Here is a 21,940-nt window from a genome sequence, read left to right as displayed (position 1 = left end):
AGCCATTGGCTGATGGTTTTAAATTAGAGTAGCCTAAAGGCTACTCTAATTTACACTGACACTGGACCAGTGCCTAGACTTCCCTATTCCCTTCAGCAACACCCCGACTGGTCACAAGGGGGGACTCATACAGGAGTCACTACATCATCAGTATGCCACTAGAAGATTCCCCCTAAACTAGCCTGAAACATATAGAGCAGATTAAAATTGGGGAAGCAGTATAAAGCTGTCCTTATGCAGCTCAAGGTCTGGGTCACTGTGTGTGCAGTCTAGTTTTTCTATCTTGAAAATGATACAGGAGAAATGGAGTTCAGAGATGGGCAGCAAAAAATATTAGAGACCAAGAGAAACTAAAGATATTGGGAATATTTAGTTTAGGTAGGAAATGAATAAGCATGGCAAAAGAATACAGAATAATGAATGGTACAGAGAAGGTAGATTCAATCCTCTTATTTATCTTCTCACATAATACAAAACAAGTGAAATGTATAGTTCTCAAAATGGTTCTAAATCAAGCAGTTAACCATGAACATTATTATTAACTTTGTTTGTCTTTTTGTATTTAGTTTTCTACATGGGCTCTGTAAAATTTCAGTACAGTGAAAAAAGCAATAACACTTCTGTAAGTGTTGAAATAGTAAGTCCTAAGAATTTTTTTATCCATTCTCCAGTCTATCCATTTAAATTAATCTTATCCTAATATGATTTTTAAAATGTTTTGTAAATTGTTAACTCTTGTATCACAATTTGCTTCACAATCTCTAATGGTTCGTTTGGTACCATATCTATGTAATAGATGCCCGATGTCCCTTTCAGAAAAATGTCCGCTATGTGCAGTAAACCTAGAAATATTAGTTGTTGATGTGATGCTTCCCAGAGGTACCCAGGGCTGTGGTGCACCTTGCTATGACCTGCCTTTAGCATAAGGAAGTCTTGTCTGTGCCTGTTGTGTATCAGCTCCCTTTCTCCACTGACCATGGGCAGCACAAGTGCTCCCCATGAGGCTTCACAGACCCAGCTGTTAATTTACAGGTTAGCAAATGTTACACCTCAGCCCTGAGTGTCTCCCTGAAGTATCCAGCCTCAGTCCACTGCTTTCAAAGAAACAGTACACCCCAGCTTACCAGTTCCACCTCAGATCACCACTAAACTTAGTACAGAGCATTAAGATAAGTTTGTAGTGAAATCAAGTATAAGTTTATTTAACAAAGCATAGTGATTCAAGTAATAGCAAGTAGAAGTGTTGGAAACAAATATTTACATATAAAATAAAGTAACCCACATTCTAGACTAACCATGTATTGATCACCCAAAGTCCTTCAGTGGTTTAGAGCCAGGCTTGGATGACCCTCCTTACACGAAACAAGCATGCTGTCAGCTTTCCTTCTCAGTGAAGGACTCAGTGTGTTTTTTTGAGATATACCAGTGCTGTCATTCATCTTTATTCATAAATAGGACCCCCTGTTGTTTATTTATTCCTGTAGATTTCCTCTCTTGTAGATTTCACAATCTTGTCTTTTGCCTGTGGCTCAGTATGCAAACAGACCTACACTGGGAGGTGTGCAACAGAAAAATGGCCAGACAGAGCGATAGGTGTCTGTTACCTCCCGCCTGAAAAGAGAGTTTCTGGGATATATCACCTCCTGGTGAGAGGGGCAGTGGGTATCCACAGTGGGTCCAGGCTGTGGCCCTGCCCATGCTCCCCCGTGAAGCCAGTGGAGGCTCAGCTCCAGCCGTGGCCTGGAGCTCAGGCTCAGCCAGTGGCTAGGGCAGCCAGGGGCAGCTCAGGCCAGTTGGCGGGTGTTGGGCCCACTATTGTGGCCCAGGGCAGCCAGCAGGGGTTGGACCAGCCAAGTTGGCCCTGGGCAGCTCAGGTATCAGAGACGCCGGTGGTGGTTACGCCAACCGCCTTGGTCTGAGGCAGCTCAGGGGTCAGACCCACAGGTGGGGGTCGGGCCAGCTGGGGCAGCTCGGGCTGGCATAGCTGGCATGGCTTGGGCTGGCCCAGGGGTTGGATCAGGCTGGCCAGGGTCAGGCTGCCCGGGGTGGCTTGGGCAGTCCAGGAGTCAGGCCCGCCAGTGTGGCCTGGGACGGCCAATGGGGGTTGGGCCAGCCAGGGTGGCCTGGGGTAGCTCAGGTCTCGGGCCTGCTGGCAGGGGTTGGGCCAGCTGGGAGGCCGGAGCAGCTGGAGTGTGCCAGTTAGCACAGATTGGGCTGTGGGATGCTTGGGACTCCAGCTGTGGGGAGAGTAGGGACTCGGTGGGGGGAAAGGGGGCCTCGGGTGGAAGGGATGGGGCCAGCGGGCTAGCCTCCCCAAAGGGCGGGTTCACCCGCTGCTCATACCTGGTGACCTCTCTTAACTCCAAGACCTTAAGAACATTGTTTTCCATATAGTTATATAATTCCTTAAATATTCTTAAATATTCCTTAAATATTTTCACTCCATGCATCTGAAGAAGTGGGTTTTTTACCCACAAAAGCTTATGCCCAAATAAATCTGTTAGTCTTTAAGGTGCCACCAGACTCCTTGTTGTTTTTTGTGGATACAGACTAACATGGCTACCCTTGTGATACAATGATTATGAATACCCGTGGGTTACTGGTTTTCGGTAGACACCTCACCTGCCACCCTTCGGTGAACTATCCTGCATATATCTGGCCCAGGGGATCCCTCAAAAACCCTATATACCCCCTGTGCTCTCTGCCAACTGGCATCCAGTGGTTCCTGGGTCACAGCTCTTAAGATGTCTGTTAAATCATGTTTTACAGTATGCTCATGATGAGTGCTTTTAACCTTTGCAATTTCAGACTGTTGGGTTGAGTAAGATGTACATTTTAAAAAAATTCTATAAGAATTGTATTTTTAATTATTATTTGAATCTGTGTTTCTAACAGATTGATGATGTAACCAGCAGCCATAAAGTTACAAAATTAATTCCATTTACCACACCTAATCTACAAGAATCAAAGTAAGTGACTTATAATTATCATCATAAGTTGATTCTTCAAATTCTGCTGAATAGTGGTTGTATTTAAGATTAAGCGAGAACTGTTTGTGTCATCAGTAGGTTTTTCACTTCTCATTATTCCTGTATTTATTCTAGAATGAATAATAGTTTAAGGAATGTATACGGAATTTCAGTATTTTCTCACAGCATGAGTAAAATTTACATTGCTTAGACTATTCTTAGTTTTAGTTTTATGTATTGGTGTTTTGATATTTTACAAATAGTATTATTTGCTATCCTTATTTAGACTCTTATCCTGCAACTTCAGTGGTGCTCCTTATTTAGACTCTTGTCCTGCAAATGCAGGGGTCTATCTTCATGGAGTCCTTTGCAGGATCAGGGCCTTAGTAAGAAAATAACAAAGTGTGTTGAAGCTGTATAAAATTCACCATGTGTACTGACAGGCTGATTAAAGGGAAAAAATCTGATCACTTGTATGTTATCAGCTGTGAATTCAAATGTGGGTGTTCATCAGGAAAACCCAGTTTTGGTCTCATTCTGCCTAGAAAATGAAATATTATTGTGCTTATGATTGCCTACATGAATTTGTCACATTCACCTTGTTCTGTTTTGGACTCTGGTGCCACTTCTTCTTTCATAATATTCCGAAGATATGTACTTTGCTTTCTTTGCAAACATCCAAAACCTTGGTTGGGCAAAACAAAGCTGATAAGATCATTTTCCTGGCCATTACTCTACTCAAATTCCCCCCTCTTTGACTCTCTCTGCTGGCTCTTCCTGTTTCACTGCATCAAATTCAAAGTTGGAATAGCATGGGTTTGAGCAAGGTTGAAGTGGTAAGCTAGAGATTGGAATTCAGAAAAATTCCCTTGCAAGTTGGTGCTTATTCTATAGTTGAAGGACAGATCTTGTTTACAGAAGGAGCCTACAGGACTCTTCTGTTCCCATGCCCTGCTTCAATTACAAGTTCTGACTGTGTTCCACATACTTGCTCATTAGCGGAACATGAGTCAGAAATTGTCTATTGCTCAATATTAAATTACTTTAAAATAAGTGAATTGACGATAATAAAATAAGTTTATGTGGGTGTGATGACAGAGGATTAAACTTAAATTCCTCTGACATTGTCAAGTAGCAAACAGGAATTATAGGGCTTCATCCAAAATGCCAATCAATTCTTTTGTTTACAAATACTGTTTACTACAATATTAGAAATTTGCACCATTAAAGTAATTATACAATTTTAAAATATGATTTTGAGTTAGCATGTTAGGAAATCATTGCCAAGTAAATTTCAAAGAACATTTCAAGAACTAAAATTCTTTTAGTTCCTACCATTTTAACTTCTGTTAATATCTTCTTTATAAACATAAGTAGAATCCACCATTTATAGTTAACCTTTGCTTTTAAAGAATTTCAGAATTCAACAAAACATTGCAAGAACAAAGTGAGGTAAGCACTTTTATTTGTGTGCCTATTTGTTATTATAGCCATTTGGAAAAGTGAACTTCCTATTTATTTCTGATATTCTCAGTATCTGATGATCAAACATGTTTTCTACTGAAAGAATAATTAAGTTTTATTTTATTTTTCCTTCCAGTCTTCTGTTATGGAGTGTGCTGCAGAAAACCAAAGGTCTGCCATGTTAAAATTTTAAATAATAATAATTTTACCCCCTAAGATCCTGCACTGTATTGTGTACAAAAAATGGATATGTAGTAGAACTGACTTCCTAGTTAGTTTGGCTCAGGTGTGGGGCTGATCCTGCCTCAATTGAAGTAAATGGAAACAGGATTGAGGCCCCACGTATACAGACTCGGGGACAGACAGAGAGACCCTGGATCAAATCCTAGTCCCATTGAACTCACCGTGGATTTGTCCCAAAGTGTCAGAGAAGGGAGGAAGATTGGCCAGAGTACATCTTTAGGGACCATTACCAGTTAGTGCAAGTTAGGATAGCTGCCAGGATAGGCTAATTTTCAACATGGTGTGTAACAGGGCAGAGGATCAAGGAACTGTAACTAGCTCCTTGACAGCTTCCTCCCCCACTCCCGCCCCACTCCTGCCGCAGCTTTGCTCATGCAACATAAAATGCCCAGACTAGCAGGGAGGAAGACCAAAGGGGTGGCACTCAGGATAGAACAGGACATTTGTCCCACCCCCCTGATGCCCAATTTGCCAGTTTGTAGGGGGATAGCTGATCGTTTTTGGTCACCCACACATATCCCCAGCCCTGGGTTATAATCCTTTTTCCCAGGGCATGGGCACCATATTTGCTGGCAATTAATGACTTTCCAATCTCCCTCTCTGTGAGTTATTGGTTTTGAAGTAGGGTTGCCAACTTTGGTTGGATGTATACCTGGAGGTTTCATCAGATGACAATCTTTAATTAAAGATTAATCTTTAATTTCTGGAGACTCCAGAACAATCCTGGAGGGTTGGCAACCATATCTTGAAGGTGGCATAATTTTGTCTTATGTACTGTGGCAGTATTTCCCAAACTTGGGATGCCGCTTGTTCAGGGAAAGCCCCTGGTGGGTCAGGTGGTTTGTTTACCTGCCGCGTCCGCAGGTTCGGCTGATCGCGGCTCCCACTGGCTGCAGTTCGCCACTGCAGGCTAATGGGGGCTGCAGGAAACGGTGCGGGCTGAGGGACGTACTGGCCACCGTTTCGAGCAGCCCCCATTGGCCTGCCACGGTGAACTGCAGCCAGTGGGAGCCGTGATCAGCTGAACCTGCGGATGCGGCAGGTAAACAAACCAGCCCGGCCCGCCAGGGGCTTTCCCTAAACAAGCGGTGTTCCAAGTTTGGGAAACACTGTACTGTGGGCCTAGCCAGAATGCTTCTCTGTGGGATCTGGAAGGAGTTTTCCCTCCAGGCAGAACGGGTTGATGTCCTAAGAATATTTTGACTTTTTCATATCTCCTGGGAGGCGTGGATTGGTAGGAAGGACATTTGAATTGTTTCCAATGTTGCTCAGTGTGAGGTAGGGTAGTTGCTGACTGGCATGCTCCTGGGGGATATCTGATTTTGGAAGGGAAGTCTCTTAAATCTAGTGCAGACCAAAGAATTTCTAGTCTCTACCTTCAATTGTATGAGGGGGGCAACTGGTTGGGTCCCACAAATGACATAGAGGTCAGGCAGAGGCTGACTGATTTCTTGTTTGGGGTTATGATGTAAAGCCACAACCTCTTACACTGGCCCCTCATTTTGAGTGGTAAGATTTGGGGGTACTGATCTGATCAGTATTCCTTTCGCTAAACAGAAGTTTCATCTTGTCACTTAAACTCAGTCACTATGTTGTGTCTTCATTCATCTACTTGTCTGTCTTAACTGAGTGCCATGGAGAATCTGGCCTTAAGACTTAGTTGGCATCTGTGGAACAAGGAGAGAGTAAACCAGTACAAAGTGATACTTTCTGTCTCTCTATTTTTAAATTGAAAAGGGTAGGTTGTTAGCATAATAATATTCCTCAGATTTGAAAATAGGTTGGGAAAATGGTACTTGAATTCAGATATTGGCAGTATTTTTGTATACAGCATCCAAAGTTAAATCTGTTTCTTGTTTACAATTCATTTTCTTCTCATTGCAGTGTATCAGTCTGCAAGTTTATAATAAAGCTGGCCAAGACTGTTAATATAAGTAGTTTAATAGCACATTTAAAAGACAGAGCAGAAATACACCAAATTGGTAAGTTGTATTTAATATTTAATTTATTTTTATTACAGTGTAAGGATAATAATTTTAAAGATGGCCATGTAAATGTTTTAACAGAAAATATATTTTAAAAATAAAATAAGAGTTTATTACAGTTAGTTGCAGGTACAGTATATGTGAAGTATCTCTCTGCCATGTTTCATATTTTGGATATTTAGATATGGAAATGTATTTAGTGTTTGTATTTATTGGGGAGATTTTCTGTTAGAAAAACTGCTGATTAAGTTTATACAACAAATTAATGAGCGACAGGTTGCCACACTACTTGATAAGGTACAGGTATTTTTATGGTAGTGGGTCATTCTATCTTTTTTTAAAATCACAAGTCATGAAGTTGTTCATTCTACACTCCATTTGTTTGCACATGCCAAAAGAGCCATCTCCACTGTCTGTAACAGCTTGTGCCACTCCGCAAAGATGTGTCAAGTTGCAGTGGGGGAGGTTTAGGTTGGATATTAGGAAAAACTTTTTCACTAGGAGGGTGGTGAAACACTAGAATGCGTTACCTAGGGAGGTGGTGGAATCTCCTTCCTTAGAAGTTTTAAGGTCAGGCTTGACAAAGCCCTGGCTGGGATGATTTAGTTGGGGATTGGTCCTGCTTTGAGCAGGGGTTTGGACTAGATGACCTCCTGAGGTCCCTTCCAACCCTGATATTCTATGATTCTATGATGGTGTACTAATATTTATATTGATTTATTACATGATTATGAATGTGAAAAAAAGCTTGACACAGACTATCTCAAAATGTTTTATGGAATTTAAACGGTCAAAATTATGATTTTCACCTATTGTATATAATGGTTATGAGTGCTACTGGACAAATCAGGATAATGCTTTTTTGTGTCTTTGTCACCATAGAACAGTGCTTCTGTTCAGCTCTGCAATCTTGGCCATCAGCTGCTGAAGAGTTACAAATATTGCAATGGTAAGTATAAATAGCAAAGGCTTGTTTTCCTATTTAAGGAATATTCTGATTTTTAGTCTGGGATGCATTAGCAAATATCCCAGCCACAACATAACAATTGGGAAGGGAATCTCCATAAGTAAAACCCATTGAAATTTTCCTCTCCTTTTAGCTCTCTCATGTGGGTTTTCCCACATGCTATAAGGTCCAAAGTCCAGATATCATCCACAAAGTAGGCACCCGGTGTAGTATTGCTATTACAATACCTACATTACTGGTGAGCATTTAACAAAATAGAATTCAGAATTTGTATCCTCAAAGTGTGACAAATTAACAATATTTGTTGCCAGAGTACCACACACATCTGATCTGATGCACTATTGTAATGATGTCATTTAAAAGTTTCCTTTACTGAAGCCTTATTAAATTGTGTTCTTTAATATATAAACAATGCTAAGATTGCCACAACTTTCATACCATTCTTTTATTTTTCTATAGTGATGGACAAGACAGAGTTGTATGTGCTGCCCCTAGCAAACTTGGCCCTCCAGGTTCTCCTGCTGCTGCTTCCAGTAAAATTTCTATTGACATTCATCGTCATAATATTCATCCCCCCAAACATACCACTGTTTTTTCTCCTCATCTTTCAACCAAACCTAGTACTACAAATCACCTTTTGACCAAACTTATTGCTACGCATTCCACCACACCTACCGCAATTCCCCCTGCTACTCCTTCTCCTGCACACACCACTACAATTCCTCCTGCTACATCTTCTCCTACAAGTACCATTACAATTCCCCCTACTATGCATTTCACCACATCTCTCACCAAATCTACCACAATTTCTCTTCCTACGTCTCCAACCAAACCTGCTACTGTAGTTCCTTCTGCCATTTCTTCAACCAAACCTATAAATGTGGCTCCTACTCCTTCCACTGAACCTACTGTCCTGTCTCCTCCTGGTATTCATTCGACCACTGATAGCCAAGCTACCGGGGCCAACGGTACAACAGGTAAATATGACAAGCTGATAGATTGCATCTTTTGTCTGAGGGAGTTTTTCCCCTCACAGAACTAAGATCTTACCTGTTTAATAAAGTTTCAAAACTGATTTAAGTAACATAGTTCTGAAAGAGCCTTGTGCTGTTAAGAGTCTTAAGCAAACCTAATAGAGTACAGTACTCTCTTTGGGACAGGTTCTACCACCCTTACTCATGTTGCCTAGTGCCTTACTCTATTGTTATCAATGAGTAGACTCACTGATAACAATAGGAGTTAAGGCTCTATGTGACTTGTTTCTAGCACCACACACTGGATAGGCAAAATGCAATAAACAAATAAGAGAGTGACAGAACTGGTCAGAAAAGTCTTGAAATAAGTTTGAATTTAAAATAAGTCTTCATGATTTTAGAGGCTTTTATGCTTCAGTGAAAAAAACATAGCAAAAAAAGAGAAGACGGATGGGAGGGGGAAAAAGAATATAGTCGCAGGATTGAAAATAAATGTATTCTTCAGATAAATTACCAAGTGCTTTCATATATTTCTTTCTTTCCTTTAAAAGAAAGAGATTCGGATTCATGGCAAAGAATTTGCAGTTGCTGTCATAAAAAAGAGCTTTGTGGAAACAAAGCAGAATTATCCATCAATACTAGATCCTCCTTAAAAAGTTGTAACTGGGTGGGAATATCCTCTGAGATTTTAGATATTTACATTTGTGTATGTTGTCTCTGAAATCCCTACTCTAGATCTTATCCTACTCCCACTGAAGTCAAAGATAAAACTTCCAGAAAATAGTTAATTAGAATGTCATTAAAGGCCAGATATATCATCATCAAATGTGCCTGGTCTACTGAGGACCACTGTGCCAGCCAGAGTGACCATGGCTGATGGTATCATACCAGATATTGTAGCGAGAAGTTCCCAGATCTGACTCAGTCCTGTGAATCCATGAATCTCTGGGGTGGCCCCTCAGGCAACATCAGGTGGGGTCCAGGCATACACCCCTTTGCGTGTCGATGGAGAGTTTGAGAGCACGGTGTGCTGGGATATTTTTGTCCATCCCGGCGAGATGGCAGAGGAGCATGCAATGGTGATTTTGAATGCAGTGAGTGACTGGTGGAAGGGCAGATCTCTGCAAGATTATGGCATTTTGCACAAGTCAAATCACTTTATGCTCAGGATTTGGTGATGACAGTGCATATGGAATGCCTCAAGCTGCTCCAACTCTGTCTGTAAGAGAGTCCAAGTTTCTGATCAATATAGCAGTATGGCAGTACACAAGTTTGATAGATCCTGAACTTTGTCTCAGCACAGAGATGTTTTTGCATCTATAGGCAAGGCACGGACTTCATGTAGGAGATGATGAGTCCTATTTGTCAGAGGACATCTGGTTTGCTCTGATGGTTTGAACTCTGCCGTGGCCTAGGTAGATGAACTTATAGGCGCTGTCCATGGTGCTTGACCCCACCTTTATTGAGGATTCTGGTGGTCCAGCTCCAAGGTTCTGGACATTGGTCTTCTGCCATGAGACATTCAACTCCATGGTGTGGGAAGCATCTCAGAAACTTTGAAGAGCAGGGTGGAAATTCTCTGGCTTCCCCACAAATAGGGCAGCATCATAGGTATACTCTTGGTCAATGAATGTGGCTTGACCAACCTTGATTCTGATGTTTGGAGTGGGAAATCCTAGTATTCAGTCAATAGCTCAGAAGAAGGCTGCAAGGGTGAGAACACATCTCTGCTGCACAGCTGTCACTTTACTCTTAACAAGCACAAGAGAGTTACAGATCTTTTCAAAATAGCAAGTTCTGAGATGCATCCTCCCCTTGACTAGTCTCACTGCTCCCATGACTCTGAGGTTTGTCAGCCCTTCAGACTAGGCAGAGTGCTTCCTGCCTTCCTTCTCTCCAGCCAGTCCTCCTTATGTGTAGGGCAGCCAAGATTATACCATAACTGTAAATATTTTACCAGTAATGTATATTTTCTAACAATAGCTCTCAATTTAAGGATATAAAATTAGAATTAGCAGGCTGAAAATTAGAGACTAGTTTAAACAAAACTGGGTCTATTTACACCGGTGCTGAATTTTCATCTTCTTTATATATGTGAATATTATAATTCCACAGTGATTTAATTAGTGATGAATGTCCACCTTCTGGGCTAGGCTTGCTGTGTGATAACAAGCTGGGTGAGGCAATATCTTTAATTGGACCAACTTCTGTTGGAGAAAGATACAAGCTTTTGATCTTACACTGAACTGCCCTTCTGATCTGAAGAAGAGCTCTATGTAAGCTTGGAAGCTTGTCTCTTTGTCCAAGAGAAGTTATCCAGTAAACAATATTACTTCATCCACCTCATCTCTCTAGTATCTTCGACAGGTCTTCAGTGACTCAGCCCTCTGGCTGAGTCACACACGCTATCTGTAGGTGGAATAGAACAAACCCCTTTCAGGATATACAGTCTTTAAATTGTCCCGGCCCTGGTATAGGGCATATGCCTGGGGCTTCCTCCCCAGAGACGTTGTCTTTCTGGAGCCCTCCCTGGTCTCAGTTCTTGCTTAGGGTATGTCTGTACTACCCGCCGCATCGGCAGGCAGCAATCGATCCAGTGGGGTTGATTTATTGTGTCTACTTTTAGATGCGATAAATTGACCCCCGAGCACTCTCCCGTCGACTCCTGTACTCCAGTACCGCGAGAGGCGCAGGCAGAGTTGACAGCAGAGCGGCAGCAGTCAACTCACCGCAGTGAAGACACCGCAATGAGTAGATCTAAGTACGTCAACTTCAGCTATGTTATTCACATAGCTGAAGTTGCGTAACTTAGATTGATTACTCCCTACCCCCAGTGTAGACCAGGCCTTGGTCCCCACAGCCAACCAGGAGCTTCTTTCTATCTCCCCCATTCCCTGCCACACTGAGCTGTCCATGGTCCTGCTGCTCTTTCAGCCAGCTAGGAAAATGGTCAGCTCTCTTCCCACTCCAGGCAGCAATTGACTGCTCTGTTTCTGCTGCTTCTTTTTATATGGCCCTCCAGGGCTCTGACTGGCCACACCAGCAGCCCCTCTGATTGGCTGCTTCCCCTGCAGCCACTGTCTAGAGGACTTCTCTTCTGCTCTTTTCTGGGGCTAGGTGAGGCAGGGCTACGCGGTCTCCAGCAGGGGGCCTCCAGACGTAGTCCACCCCTTCACAGTAACTCACCAGTAAGTGTGTGTTATAAGTCTGCCTCTGTGCCAGTCTGCAGAGAATAGGAATCGGTTACAGCCTTAGCTCTGGAGTCTAGTCTCTTTAATTCAATCCTTAGTAATTTATGCTTTTAATTCTGGAGGCCCAGGGGTTCAATCCATGGTATATCAGCCTAGATCAGTCGTCTCCAACCTTTTTACACCAAAGATTACTTTCTGAATTTAAGGGCAACCCAGAATCTACCCCGCCCCTTCCCTGAAACCCCACTCACTCCATCCCTCCCTCTCTCTGTTGCTCACTCTCCCAAACCTCACTTACTTTCACTGGGCTGGGGCAGGGGTTTGGGGTTCAGGAGGAGTGCAAGCTCTGGGAGGGACTTTAGGTGCAGGAGGGGGCTCCAGGCTGGGGCAGGGAGTTGGGGTGCAGGAGGGGTTATGGGGTGCTGGCTCTGGGAGGGGGCTCAGGGCTAGGGCAGGGGCTTGGGGTGCAGGAGGAGGTTCGGGGTCCAGGAAGGGGTATGAGGTGCTGGCTCGGGGAGGGGGCTCAAGGCTGGGGGTTGGGGCGCGGGCTCCCACCAGGCAGCACTTACCTTGGGTGGCTCCCGGTTGGCGGTGCAGCGTGGCTAAGGCAGGCTCCCTGCCTGCCCCAACCCCACCCAGGCACATCGGCACCTCCTCCCCCCCCGCCAAGCCAGTAGTGCACCAAATGGCCATGCCGCTCCCGGTAGGGGCCATGTGACCCTGCACCCCCTGGAGGGGGCACGTGACTCCACACACTGCCCCTCTCTGCAGGATTTGCCCCCGCAGCTCCCATTGGCCACAGCTCCCCATTCCTGGCCAATGGGAGCTGCGGAGGTGGTGTTTCCAGGCAGAAGCAGAGCGCAGAGACCCCTGCCCCTCCACCCTGCGGGGCTGCTGGAGCATGCTGGCCACTTCCAGGAGTGGTGTGGGGCCACAGCAGGCAAGGAGCCTGACTTAGCGGCAGGCAGCCCCACTGTGCCACGGTGGCCAGAGATCACGATCGACTGGGAGAGTCTCCTAGGATTGACCAGTCGATCACAATCAACGGGTTGGTGACCACTGGCCTAGATGGTAGCCATCACATAATGGCTCATTTTTTCTCCTCCAGTTTATTCCCTTTGGCATACACAATATTTTGACGGTTTTCAATTAACGTACACTATTTTTCTTCTGTCATAGGAAACATTTTGGATAATCTGTCAAATATTACACATACCACGATTAATCCCTCTGAAGTTGAGAGCATAATATCCCACATGGAAAGCGCTCTGTCAGCCCAGAAAATAGAGCCAAAAGTTGCAAGAGAGATGATCAACACAATTAGCAGTCTCCTAAATGCTCCATATTCATTACTATCCCCAATGTCTAAAAGGTATGCATTTTTGTAAACAGATGAACTGAATGTTGTGTTTGTCATCTTGGTAAAGTAACACATTATAGGTAGCTCCTTAAATGATGGGCAAACTATCAGCCTACACCTTTTTTCCTCCCCCAAACTGAACTTTGATATCAGAGGCATGATTCTGATTCCACTGGTTTTACACTGATATAAATCCATGGCCATCTCTGGAATTCCTTCTTATTTACACTGGCATAAAAGAGATCAGAGAAAAGCTCCGATTGTTTTCAGAATATGCTTGGCTTGCTGTTTCACAACCTGCTTGAAAATGAAGAGATAGGTGCATTGTAATACTAAGCATATTTTGTCTTAACAGAATAATAAAAATAGTGGATGCCATTGGCTTAAAACTGAACTTTTCAACAGAATCCATTAATTTTACTTCCCTGGCCTTGGCTCTAGCAGTCACCAAAGTCAACAGCAGCAACTTCAGCAAAATGTCATTCGCTGTCCAAGATTCATCAGATCTTCAGGTAAAGCCTCCTATGATTTTAATCCTTAAAAATTTAAATTCAAACTCTTTGTGGATAAAGTTATATTAAAACTTTAATTTGTTTTGCATTTGTTATATTAAAAAATAGAGAGAGAGATTTAATCAAGAGAATCTGAAATCCAGATCTCTAACACTAAACTGGGAGGAGAGGTAGATACGCAGGAGGGTAGGGAGAGGTTACAGAGGGCCCTAGACAAATTAGAGGATTGGGCCAAAAGAAATCTGATGAGGCTCAACAAGGACAAGTGAAGAGTCCTGCACTTAGGACGGAAGAATCCCATGCACCGCTACAGACTAGGGATCGAATGGCTCGGCAGCAGTTTGGCAGAAAAGGACCTAGGGGTTACAGTGGATGAGAAGCTGGATATGAGTCTACAGTGTGCCCTTGTTGCCAAGAAGGCCAATGGCATTTTGGGATGTATAAGTAGGGGCATTGCCAGCAGATGGAGGGACATAATCGTTCCCCTCTATTCGACATTGGTGAGGCCTCATCTGGAGTACTGTGTCCAGTTTTGGGCCCACACTACAAGGAGGATGTGGAAAAATTGGAGAGAGTCCAGCAGAGGGCAAAAAAAATGATTAGGGGACTGGAACACATGACTTTATGAGGAGAGGCTGAGGGAACTGGGATTGTTTAGTCTGCAGAAGAGAAGAATGAGTGGGGATTTGATAGCTGCTTTCAACTACCTGAAAGGGGGTTCCAAAGAGGATCCATCTAGACTGTTCTCAGTGGTAGCTGATGACAGAACAAGGAGTAATGGTCTCAAGTTGCAGTGGGGGAGGTTTAGGTTGGATATTAGGAAAAACTTTTTCACTAGGAGGGTGGTGAAACACTGGAATGCGTTACCTAGGGAGGCGGCGGAATCTCCTTCCTTAGAAGTTTTTAAGGTCAGGCTTGACAAAGCCCTGGCTGGGATGATTTAGTTGGGGATTGGTCCTGCTTTGAGCAGGGGGTTGGACTAGATGACCTCCTGAGGTCCCTTCCAACCCTGATATTCTATGATTCTATGATCTGCCGTATGATATTTGTTAGTCATGTCTGCTGTAATCAGGGGATCTTTATTAACTATTTTCTTCCACTAAGACTTATAGGAGAAAATTTCTGTATCGATAAGAAGCCACTGTCCTAGCAGAAGCTAACAATATTTTACTAACAAGCTGTTAGTAAGGGAACAGCCAAAACACCAGAAGGATTTGGCAAAACATCCCCCTCCTCCTGCAGCCTAAAATCATGAATAGTTTAATCACCCACCCCCAGAGCACTGAAGAATTTCAAGGAGTTTTGCCAGATGGCCTCACCTGTCAGAAGTGGTATTAGAATTACTTTGGCTTCCTGGAAAAGAGCTATTAAGTTGCTTAATTGATGAATTTCATATATATTTGCCAGTTTGCCTTGCCAAGAGAAAAGTGCTTGGAAAGGTTTAACACCACTTTCTCACTTAAAAGCCTATCCACCATCCGATTTTGGGATAATTCTAAAGGGCACACTACAAACCTTTAAGACTTTGTCTGTGAGAGATGGAAATTTCTCAACAAATATTAGAGTACTGTTTGTCTTCCCAGGCAAGTCTGATTTGAACAATAAGTGGTACTTGTATCCCTCTAGAATATTATAAATAATGTAAAATAATCACAAGATCTAAGTTCTGCTTTGTTTTCCTTAGAATGTGTAAAGTATAAGTATGTGGTGAGACTAGGAAGGAGGTAGTAGTGGAAGCTTGACATTTGCTACTCCTGGGAGAATTCTGTGCCACTGTGGACACACAGAATTCATGTCGTCGTCCCACCCAGTCCTGCCCCCCCCCCACATTTCTTTGCTTCCCCACAAAAAATGATGGGGAAGCAAAGGAAAGCTGCATGACCAGTCATGAGCCCCTCCACAGCAGTGCAGGTGCATCATTCTGGGTGCCTGAAGCGGCTGATGGAGAGGTAAATCACCACAAAGGGGGGCAGAACTGGGACGCCCCAGCCAGTAGCTTCTACCCTTCGCTTGGCTCAGCTGCTAGTCCACGCTGGGTTGGGGAGGACGGGACTTCCTCTTCCCCTGCAAGGAGCAGCGAGGGCTGGGTCAGACCCACCCTCAGCTGCAGGAAGCTCTGTACCCCTCCCGCTTCCTGGCCTAATGCTCCTCAGCCACGGAGGGAGGGGTCACTGTACAGGGAGCTGCTCCCCCGTCTGCCCAACCCCTGTGCATCCAGAGCCCCTCTGCACCCAGACCCCACTTGTGGACTCCCGCCCCTGCACTCAGACCACCCCAGCTGAGTCCCCTGTACTCAAATTCCCAGCCTGATGGGACCCATCCCCCTGCTCATAGACCACCCTGACAAGCCCTCCATATCCAGATTCCCAATCCACCGAGCCCCAACCAGCTGCACCCAGACCCCCACCCCACCAAGCCCGACTCCCCCACCAAACCCCACTCCCCCACTCCTTGTTGAATCCCAACAACTTTCACTTGGATCCCCCCCTGCAGAGTCCCATTCCCCCTGTATCTGGAACCCCTTAATAAGCCCCTGTGCATCCAGATCCACCCCGCACACGGACCGCCCACCGAGCCATCTGCACTCAGATTGCCCCACATAGAACCCTCTCACCCCACATTAAGCCCCTCCACACTTAGATTCTGCCAGGCTGAGCCTGCCTGCCCCACACCTGGATTGGGGGCCAAGGTTGGTTGTGCGAGACTTTGCCCTTCTCGCTTGCTATCTTGGTGCGCCTGGCATGGAGGGGCAGGGCCACAGGGTGTTTCTGGGCCAGGCCCGTCCCTTGCACTGTGTCAGGGTCTGGTGCAGCCTCACTGCCCAGTCCGTGTCCAGAAGGGTGAGGAAGCAGTGCAGGGTGATTTCCCACTTCCATACAGCCAGTGGCCTGTGCTCCCCACTGCCATGCTGGAGCCTCCATATCTATTTATTGACAATAAAATATGAAGAATTTTAGAATATTGTCTGAAGAATTCTTAATTTTTTGGCACAGAATTCCCTCAGGAGTAATTTGCTAAGTAAATCTCATGATGTACTGGAAGGTTTAGGGACTGGTAATGAGATATGCAGAGCTTTTCAACAAATTTGTATCTAGCCTGGATTAGAGTGATGGAAATGCATTTGTAAACTTAATTGGGGTCTCAGTGCTAGCAGCCTGAGAGGTCAGACACTGGGTTCTGGAGTTTGAATTACTCTTGCATGCTTAGAAGTGACCCGTTCCTGACCTCATGGGCAGGATTGATGCACATTGTTAGGGCATTGCTGGGAAGCTTGCACAGCTGTTTCTCGGCTGTGACTGTTCTTTGGATTATACATATGACTTCTGTCTTGAGTTCTGAGAGTCTCTGACACCTTTCATGAGCTCTAAACTATTTAAGTTGTACAACTACAGTATCTTAGCAACACTAGTTACCTCAGAAAGCTAAAACACACTTAATCTTAAAGGTGTACCCCAAAAGTTTAGCTAAAAGTTACCATCATGTTTGTATGACGTTACATCTTTAAGGTCTTGAGGAAACTGAACAACAGGTTATTTGGTTTACCGGCTAGAATGAATGACATCACCAGTACTATACACAAGGGAATGAAAATAAGCAGTTTAAAAATAAATAATTGTTTCAGACCTTTGCTTTGTATAGTCATAATTAAAGATGGGCCCACACCTAGCTCTGAAGACACCCAAATTTTGAAGGTGTTCAAATTATGATCCTAAATTTAAACCTAAATTTTACAAAATGTCCTTAGTTTTATAATAGGCCAAATCAAAATTCTGATCTGCAGACCTTTAACTTTAGGGCTTGATCTCATCTCCTAGTTATGGTGTCAGATGTCGGGCAGCAAATGATGATAAAGTTGGGATAATTGTCTCAAATTTTGTTTAAGATGCAGTATTAAACTTCAGTTACAAACAGTGGCTATGTACAGCTCTTTTGGATTCATACAAAAAGGGTTGGGGATTTCTTTTAAAAAAATCAATTTTGCAGTAAACCTTTAATAACATTGTCATCACTGCCACCTTCTTCCCGAAGTCTGGAATTTAAGTAGTTAAATACTGCTGTAAATTTCTGTGCTACAAAATACCAACTTTGGATAAGCTAAAATATATGTAGAACTATATGTCTGTTTCCCAACTCCCTCCTCTTTACCATCTCAGTGTTTCTTATAAAAGCATACATTGTTTTCTCCTCTTCTCTCAGTCCCTGGAATGGCTCCTTAAGAGCTAGATTGTTTTTTTGTTTGTTTGTTTTGTTAAATTTCATTTATTGTTAATATTTTAGGATTTAACTGAAATCCTGACAGAATTCTGCAGGGCATGGAGGGATGATCTTTCAGTGGTGATGTTTCTGTTTAAACTGAAGTCCACAGTAACCACATGTTCCAGTTTTTGTATCTTTGTCGAAATTTATGTACACTTTAGGATGTCCCAGAGCTCCACCACCACCATCACATGATATCACTCGGCTTTCAACTTTATTCATAGGCTGCTCTGCTATTAAGTCAATAGCAAAGGTCTCATTCACCTCGTTCTGTCGTTCAATAAATTGAACCTTCCTGTAGTCATTCTCTTCATAAACCTGTCCCATGTGCTTCACGCTCTCACCACTCTCAGACACGCATGCGCCTTAGCCTCTTTGGGGGGGAGCGGTCACCACTCGAACTGGAGCGCAGCGCCTTAGCAACAAGAATCCGCAGAAGGTTGAGCAGGACGCTGGCATTTTGCCCCAATGCAGCTGTAAAATGCCCACCACCTGCACAGTTCCTACATTACAGCTACCCAGATTATGGCTCTGGCTCCTTTGCAAAGCACTACCGATGCTCTGTCCTGATGAGCAAATGGATGGAGCCATAGCTGGGTGCAAGAGCTGAAGTATGCTATACCCTTTACAGAGCTGAGGTAAATTATTTCTCCCCTGGAGCTAAAGAAGAGCAGGGGATGCAGCTAATAGGGAGGTAAGGTGTGTGACAAGAATTTTCACATTGGGCTGGAGAGTGAGCCTGTCCCACAAGCACCCGGCAGCAGCAGCTCCTGGGCTGCAAGGCTGGGCCCAGCTCCCTGCTCTGGGCATTGCAACATGACCCACGTACCATGTTACAATGCCATTCACTCTGATTTGGCTTGACCATCCCTACATCACAATAGGTGGGTGGCTGGGCCAAATCTGAATGGCCCTGCAACCCCATGCATTAAGGCTCTATATCCAGAACGGGGAGTTGAGCTAAGCCCGGTGGGACAGGAACCGCCGCTGCTGGGGGTGCATGGGTAGGCTTGCTCTCCAGCCCACGACAAATGGTCCATCAGCCCCCACCTCCAAGTGGCAAAACCTAGCTCTGCCACTGAGGGGAAATAGTATGATTCTGAGTCATGGTTCCTTCCCAATGGTGCTCCTGGGGTGGCACAGCTATATAATAGGCTGTTCCTATACTCAGGATTGAGCCTAAGGCACAATCTAATCTTCTGTTAGCAACAAAAATTGTTGTTCCTTTTTATGTTTAATTTTCAGATTGCTCTAGGCACCCAAGCACCTATAAATAGCGTTGGAGCTATTGCACTGCCTTCCTCATTGCTAACAAACTTGTCTTCTGAAGATATGCCTCTGGCTTCTAGAATTATATTCAACTTTTTCGAAAAGACAACTCCATTTCAGGTAACTTTTTGGGACCCTGTACATGAGGGATCCTTCACAATATTCTTTAACTCCATGTTAGAACTGATCGAAAAATGGGGGGTGAGAGGGGCAAATGAGCATAAATTTTCACAAAAAATCATTCCTTTTCTCATCAGAAGATTTTAACATTTCAAACATTTTTGCCCAGCTCTAATCACTGTAATAACTGAAATTGTGTGTGCACGCATGTGCTCCATTGTATTTAATTTTTTTCTACTCTTAGTTACCTTTTTGTTGTTTCAGGATTCTTCACTCGAGAATCTCTCTCTAATCAGCAATGTCATATCATCAAGTGTAGCTAACCTCACACTTAGCGACTTGAAGGCAAATGTTACTGTCACTCTAAAGAACACCATGCCTACTCAGGTATGACTTAGGTTTTAGCAGTTTACAAAATGCCATTTTACTGAATTGTTTTAGAACTTATGCTAGGCTGAATATGCAGGCTGCTTCATTTGCTCTGGTTCTTTTGTGGTTTTCTCATCTAAGTTCAAAAAAAGAAAAGGAGTACTTGTGGCACCTTAAAAACTAACAAATTTATCTGAGCATAAGCTTTTGTGAGCTACAGCTCACTTCATCGGATGCATGCAGTGGAAAATACAGTGGGGAGATTTATATACACAGAGAACATGAAACAACGGGTGTTACCATACACTGTAACAACAGTGATCAGGTAAGGTGAGCTCTCCTGCTGGTAATAGCTCACCTTACCTGATCACTGTTGTTACAGTGTGTATGGTAACACCCATTGTTTCATGTTCTCTGTGTATATAAATCTCCCCACTGTATTTTCCACTGCATGCATCCCATGAAATGAGCTGTAGCTCACGAAAGCTTATGCTCAAATAAATTTGTTAGTCTCTAAGGTGCCACAAGTCCTCCTTTTCTTTTTACGGATACAGACTAACACGGCTGCTACTCTGAAACCTGTCATCTAAGTTCAGTGGCTTCAAAATTTCCAACAGATCTCGTGTTTTCATAATGTTAATTAATAAACACTTTTGGTTCACAATTGATTTGCAGTTATTCTGTGATTTTTCTCTATTCTATCAAACTCCTACCCAGTCAGCATTATTTTATGTTGTTTCCCCTCCAATGAATGAACATCTCATGAGTGGGGTTTAGGCAGTTATGGCCAACAGGGAAACACTGGCAACATGGCTTTCACAGGGGCAATGCAGTCAGGAAACAGCATATTGCCTTGGGTTGGCCTGTGTGGTTGTCCTTAAATCCACAAATTTGGGTAATCTATAAATTTTGGGGGCTGATATTCCCTACTTGTTCATGGATGGGTTAAAATCTGCCCGTCTGCCAAGAAACACTCTGTGTTGAAACTGGCAGAGATTCCAGTCCCTTGTGTGGGATTTCCCCAAAGCTAGCTCTCTGTAATCAGAACTTGCATTGGTAAAAAAGTTGAGCCCAATGCAACAATGTAGTATTGTTGTTCCTAACAACATTATATATCACTTACTAGCTGCAATGTTCTAAGATCTTCAAGAAAAACACAACACTTTTAAAACTCTAACATTTCAATACTAAAACATGACCAAAAAATCTTTTAAAAAAGAACTAATTCCTTGGTACTTCTAAAATCAGAAAGAGATGAGAAATCCCAGAGGCAAACTTGTAGACATCACATATTCTGCCCTTATATTGCATATCCTAAAACGAAAACTTCCATTCCCTCCAAACTAAGAGTCTGATTCTGCAGACACTGATGAGTAGCTCATATTCAGATGAGTAATCCCTTTGAAGCCACAAATAAGGTGTGCAGGGCTGTGGTGTGTCACAGGACAGTACTCTCCCCCCCTGGATTTCTTGGTGCAAACTGTCCTCACACACACTGATAACTAGCTCAACACTATGTGCTTTATTTATAACATGCTCTGCATGTGTTTGTTCCCCCACAGCATAAGGCAGCAGTTCCCCAAACCTTTATTTAGTACCCAGGCACAGAGAGAAGAGAGATCTCACTTCTCAAGCTTCTCTGGCCCTTCTTTTCAAGCCTTCTCTTCCTGCTTCTTCTTGTCTCTCTTTTTTTTTTAACTGTCCTCAGCTGAGGAGCTAAATCATCTTGTTAACTGGTTAATTACCTGGTGCTTAACCAATTATCTCCTCAATTTGGCCCTTGTAGGGACCCTTGCAAAGTGCACAGAGTGATAAGTCAGCCTTAGGTGACTCACACTCTGTCACATGGTCCAAGAGGTTAAGATAATATTTAGGATGTGAGAAACTTGGAAAGATTAAAATAAAATCTTCAATCTGCACTGTGCATACAGACAACAAAACAGCAGGTAGTTAGGAAAAGCCCCTATTCCTACCACCAATAATCATTTTGCACAAGCTGAAGGCAATAGAGCTACCCATATAGCCCAATTTTAGTTTGTTGTGTATATCCACATTTCTGTACACCTTAGGTAACACAGAAGAAATAGCTTGTCCTTATTATGTTGTATTGCTATAGACAGTCTTTACTTCTCTGTCCATTTTACACTCATAACTGCCTTGCTCATCACTTATAATTCAGTAAAATGTGTGTATTTTTTTCAAACAGGATAATTTAAAAGTTAGATGTGCATTTTGGGACTTAAATAAAAATAGTAAGTAT

At 43.5% G+C, this 21,940-nt stretch overlaps 1 protein-coding gene across 4 annotated transcripts in view; it reads left to right on the top strand.

The window, feature by feature from the left end:
• ADGRG2 (adhesion G protein-coupled receptor G2) overlaps positions 1-21,940 on the top strand; it is a 107,959-nt gene that overhangs the window by 63,602 nt on the left and 22,417 nt on the right. For all 4 annotated transcript variants that reach the window (XM_073356708.2, XM_073356699.2, XM_073356682.2 and 1 more), the window contains 12 exons: positions 567-637; positions 2,896-2,969; positions 4,382-4,421; positions 4,570-4,604; positions 6,561-6,658; positions 7,544-7,610; positions 8,088-8,605; positions 12,973-13,165; positions 13,509-13,665; positions 19,168-19,311; positions 19,576-19,698; positions 21,887-21,932. In XM_073356708.2, the coding sequence (XP_073212809.1) occupies positions 567-637; positions 2,896-2,969; positions 4,382-4,421; positions 4,570-4,604; positions 6,561-6,658; positions 7,544-7,610; positions 8,088-8,605; positions 12,973-13,165; positions 13,509-13,665; positions 19,168-19,311; positions 19,576-19,698; positions 21,887-21,932 (1,566 nt within the window). The remainder of the gene's footprint in view (positions 1-566; positions 638-2,895; positions 2,970-4,381; positions 4,422-4,569; positions 4,605-6,560; positions 6,659-7,543; positions 7,611-8,087; positions 8,606-12,972; positions 13,166-13,508; positions 13,666-19,167; positions 19,312-19,575; positions 19,699-21,886; positions 21,933-21,940) is intronic.

The sequence above is a fragment of the Lepidochelys kempii genome, chromosome 1, assembly GCF_965140285.1.
Source record: "Lepidochelys kempii isolate rLepKem1 chromosome 1, rLepKem1.hap1, whole genome shotgun sequence".
NCBI classification, from domain to species: domain Eukaryota; kingdom Metazoa; phylum Chordata; order Testudines; family Cheloniidae; genus Lepidochelys; species Lepidochelys kempii.
Note: the sequence above shows the minus strand (reverse complement) of the source record. Positions and strands in the feature narration are given on the sequence as shown.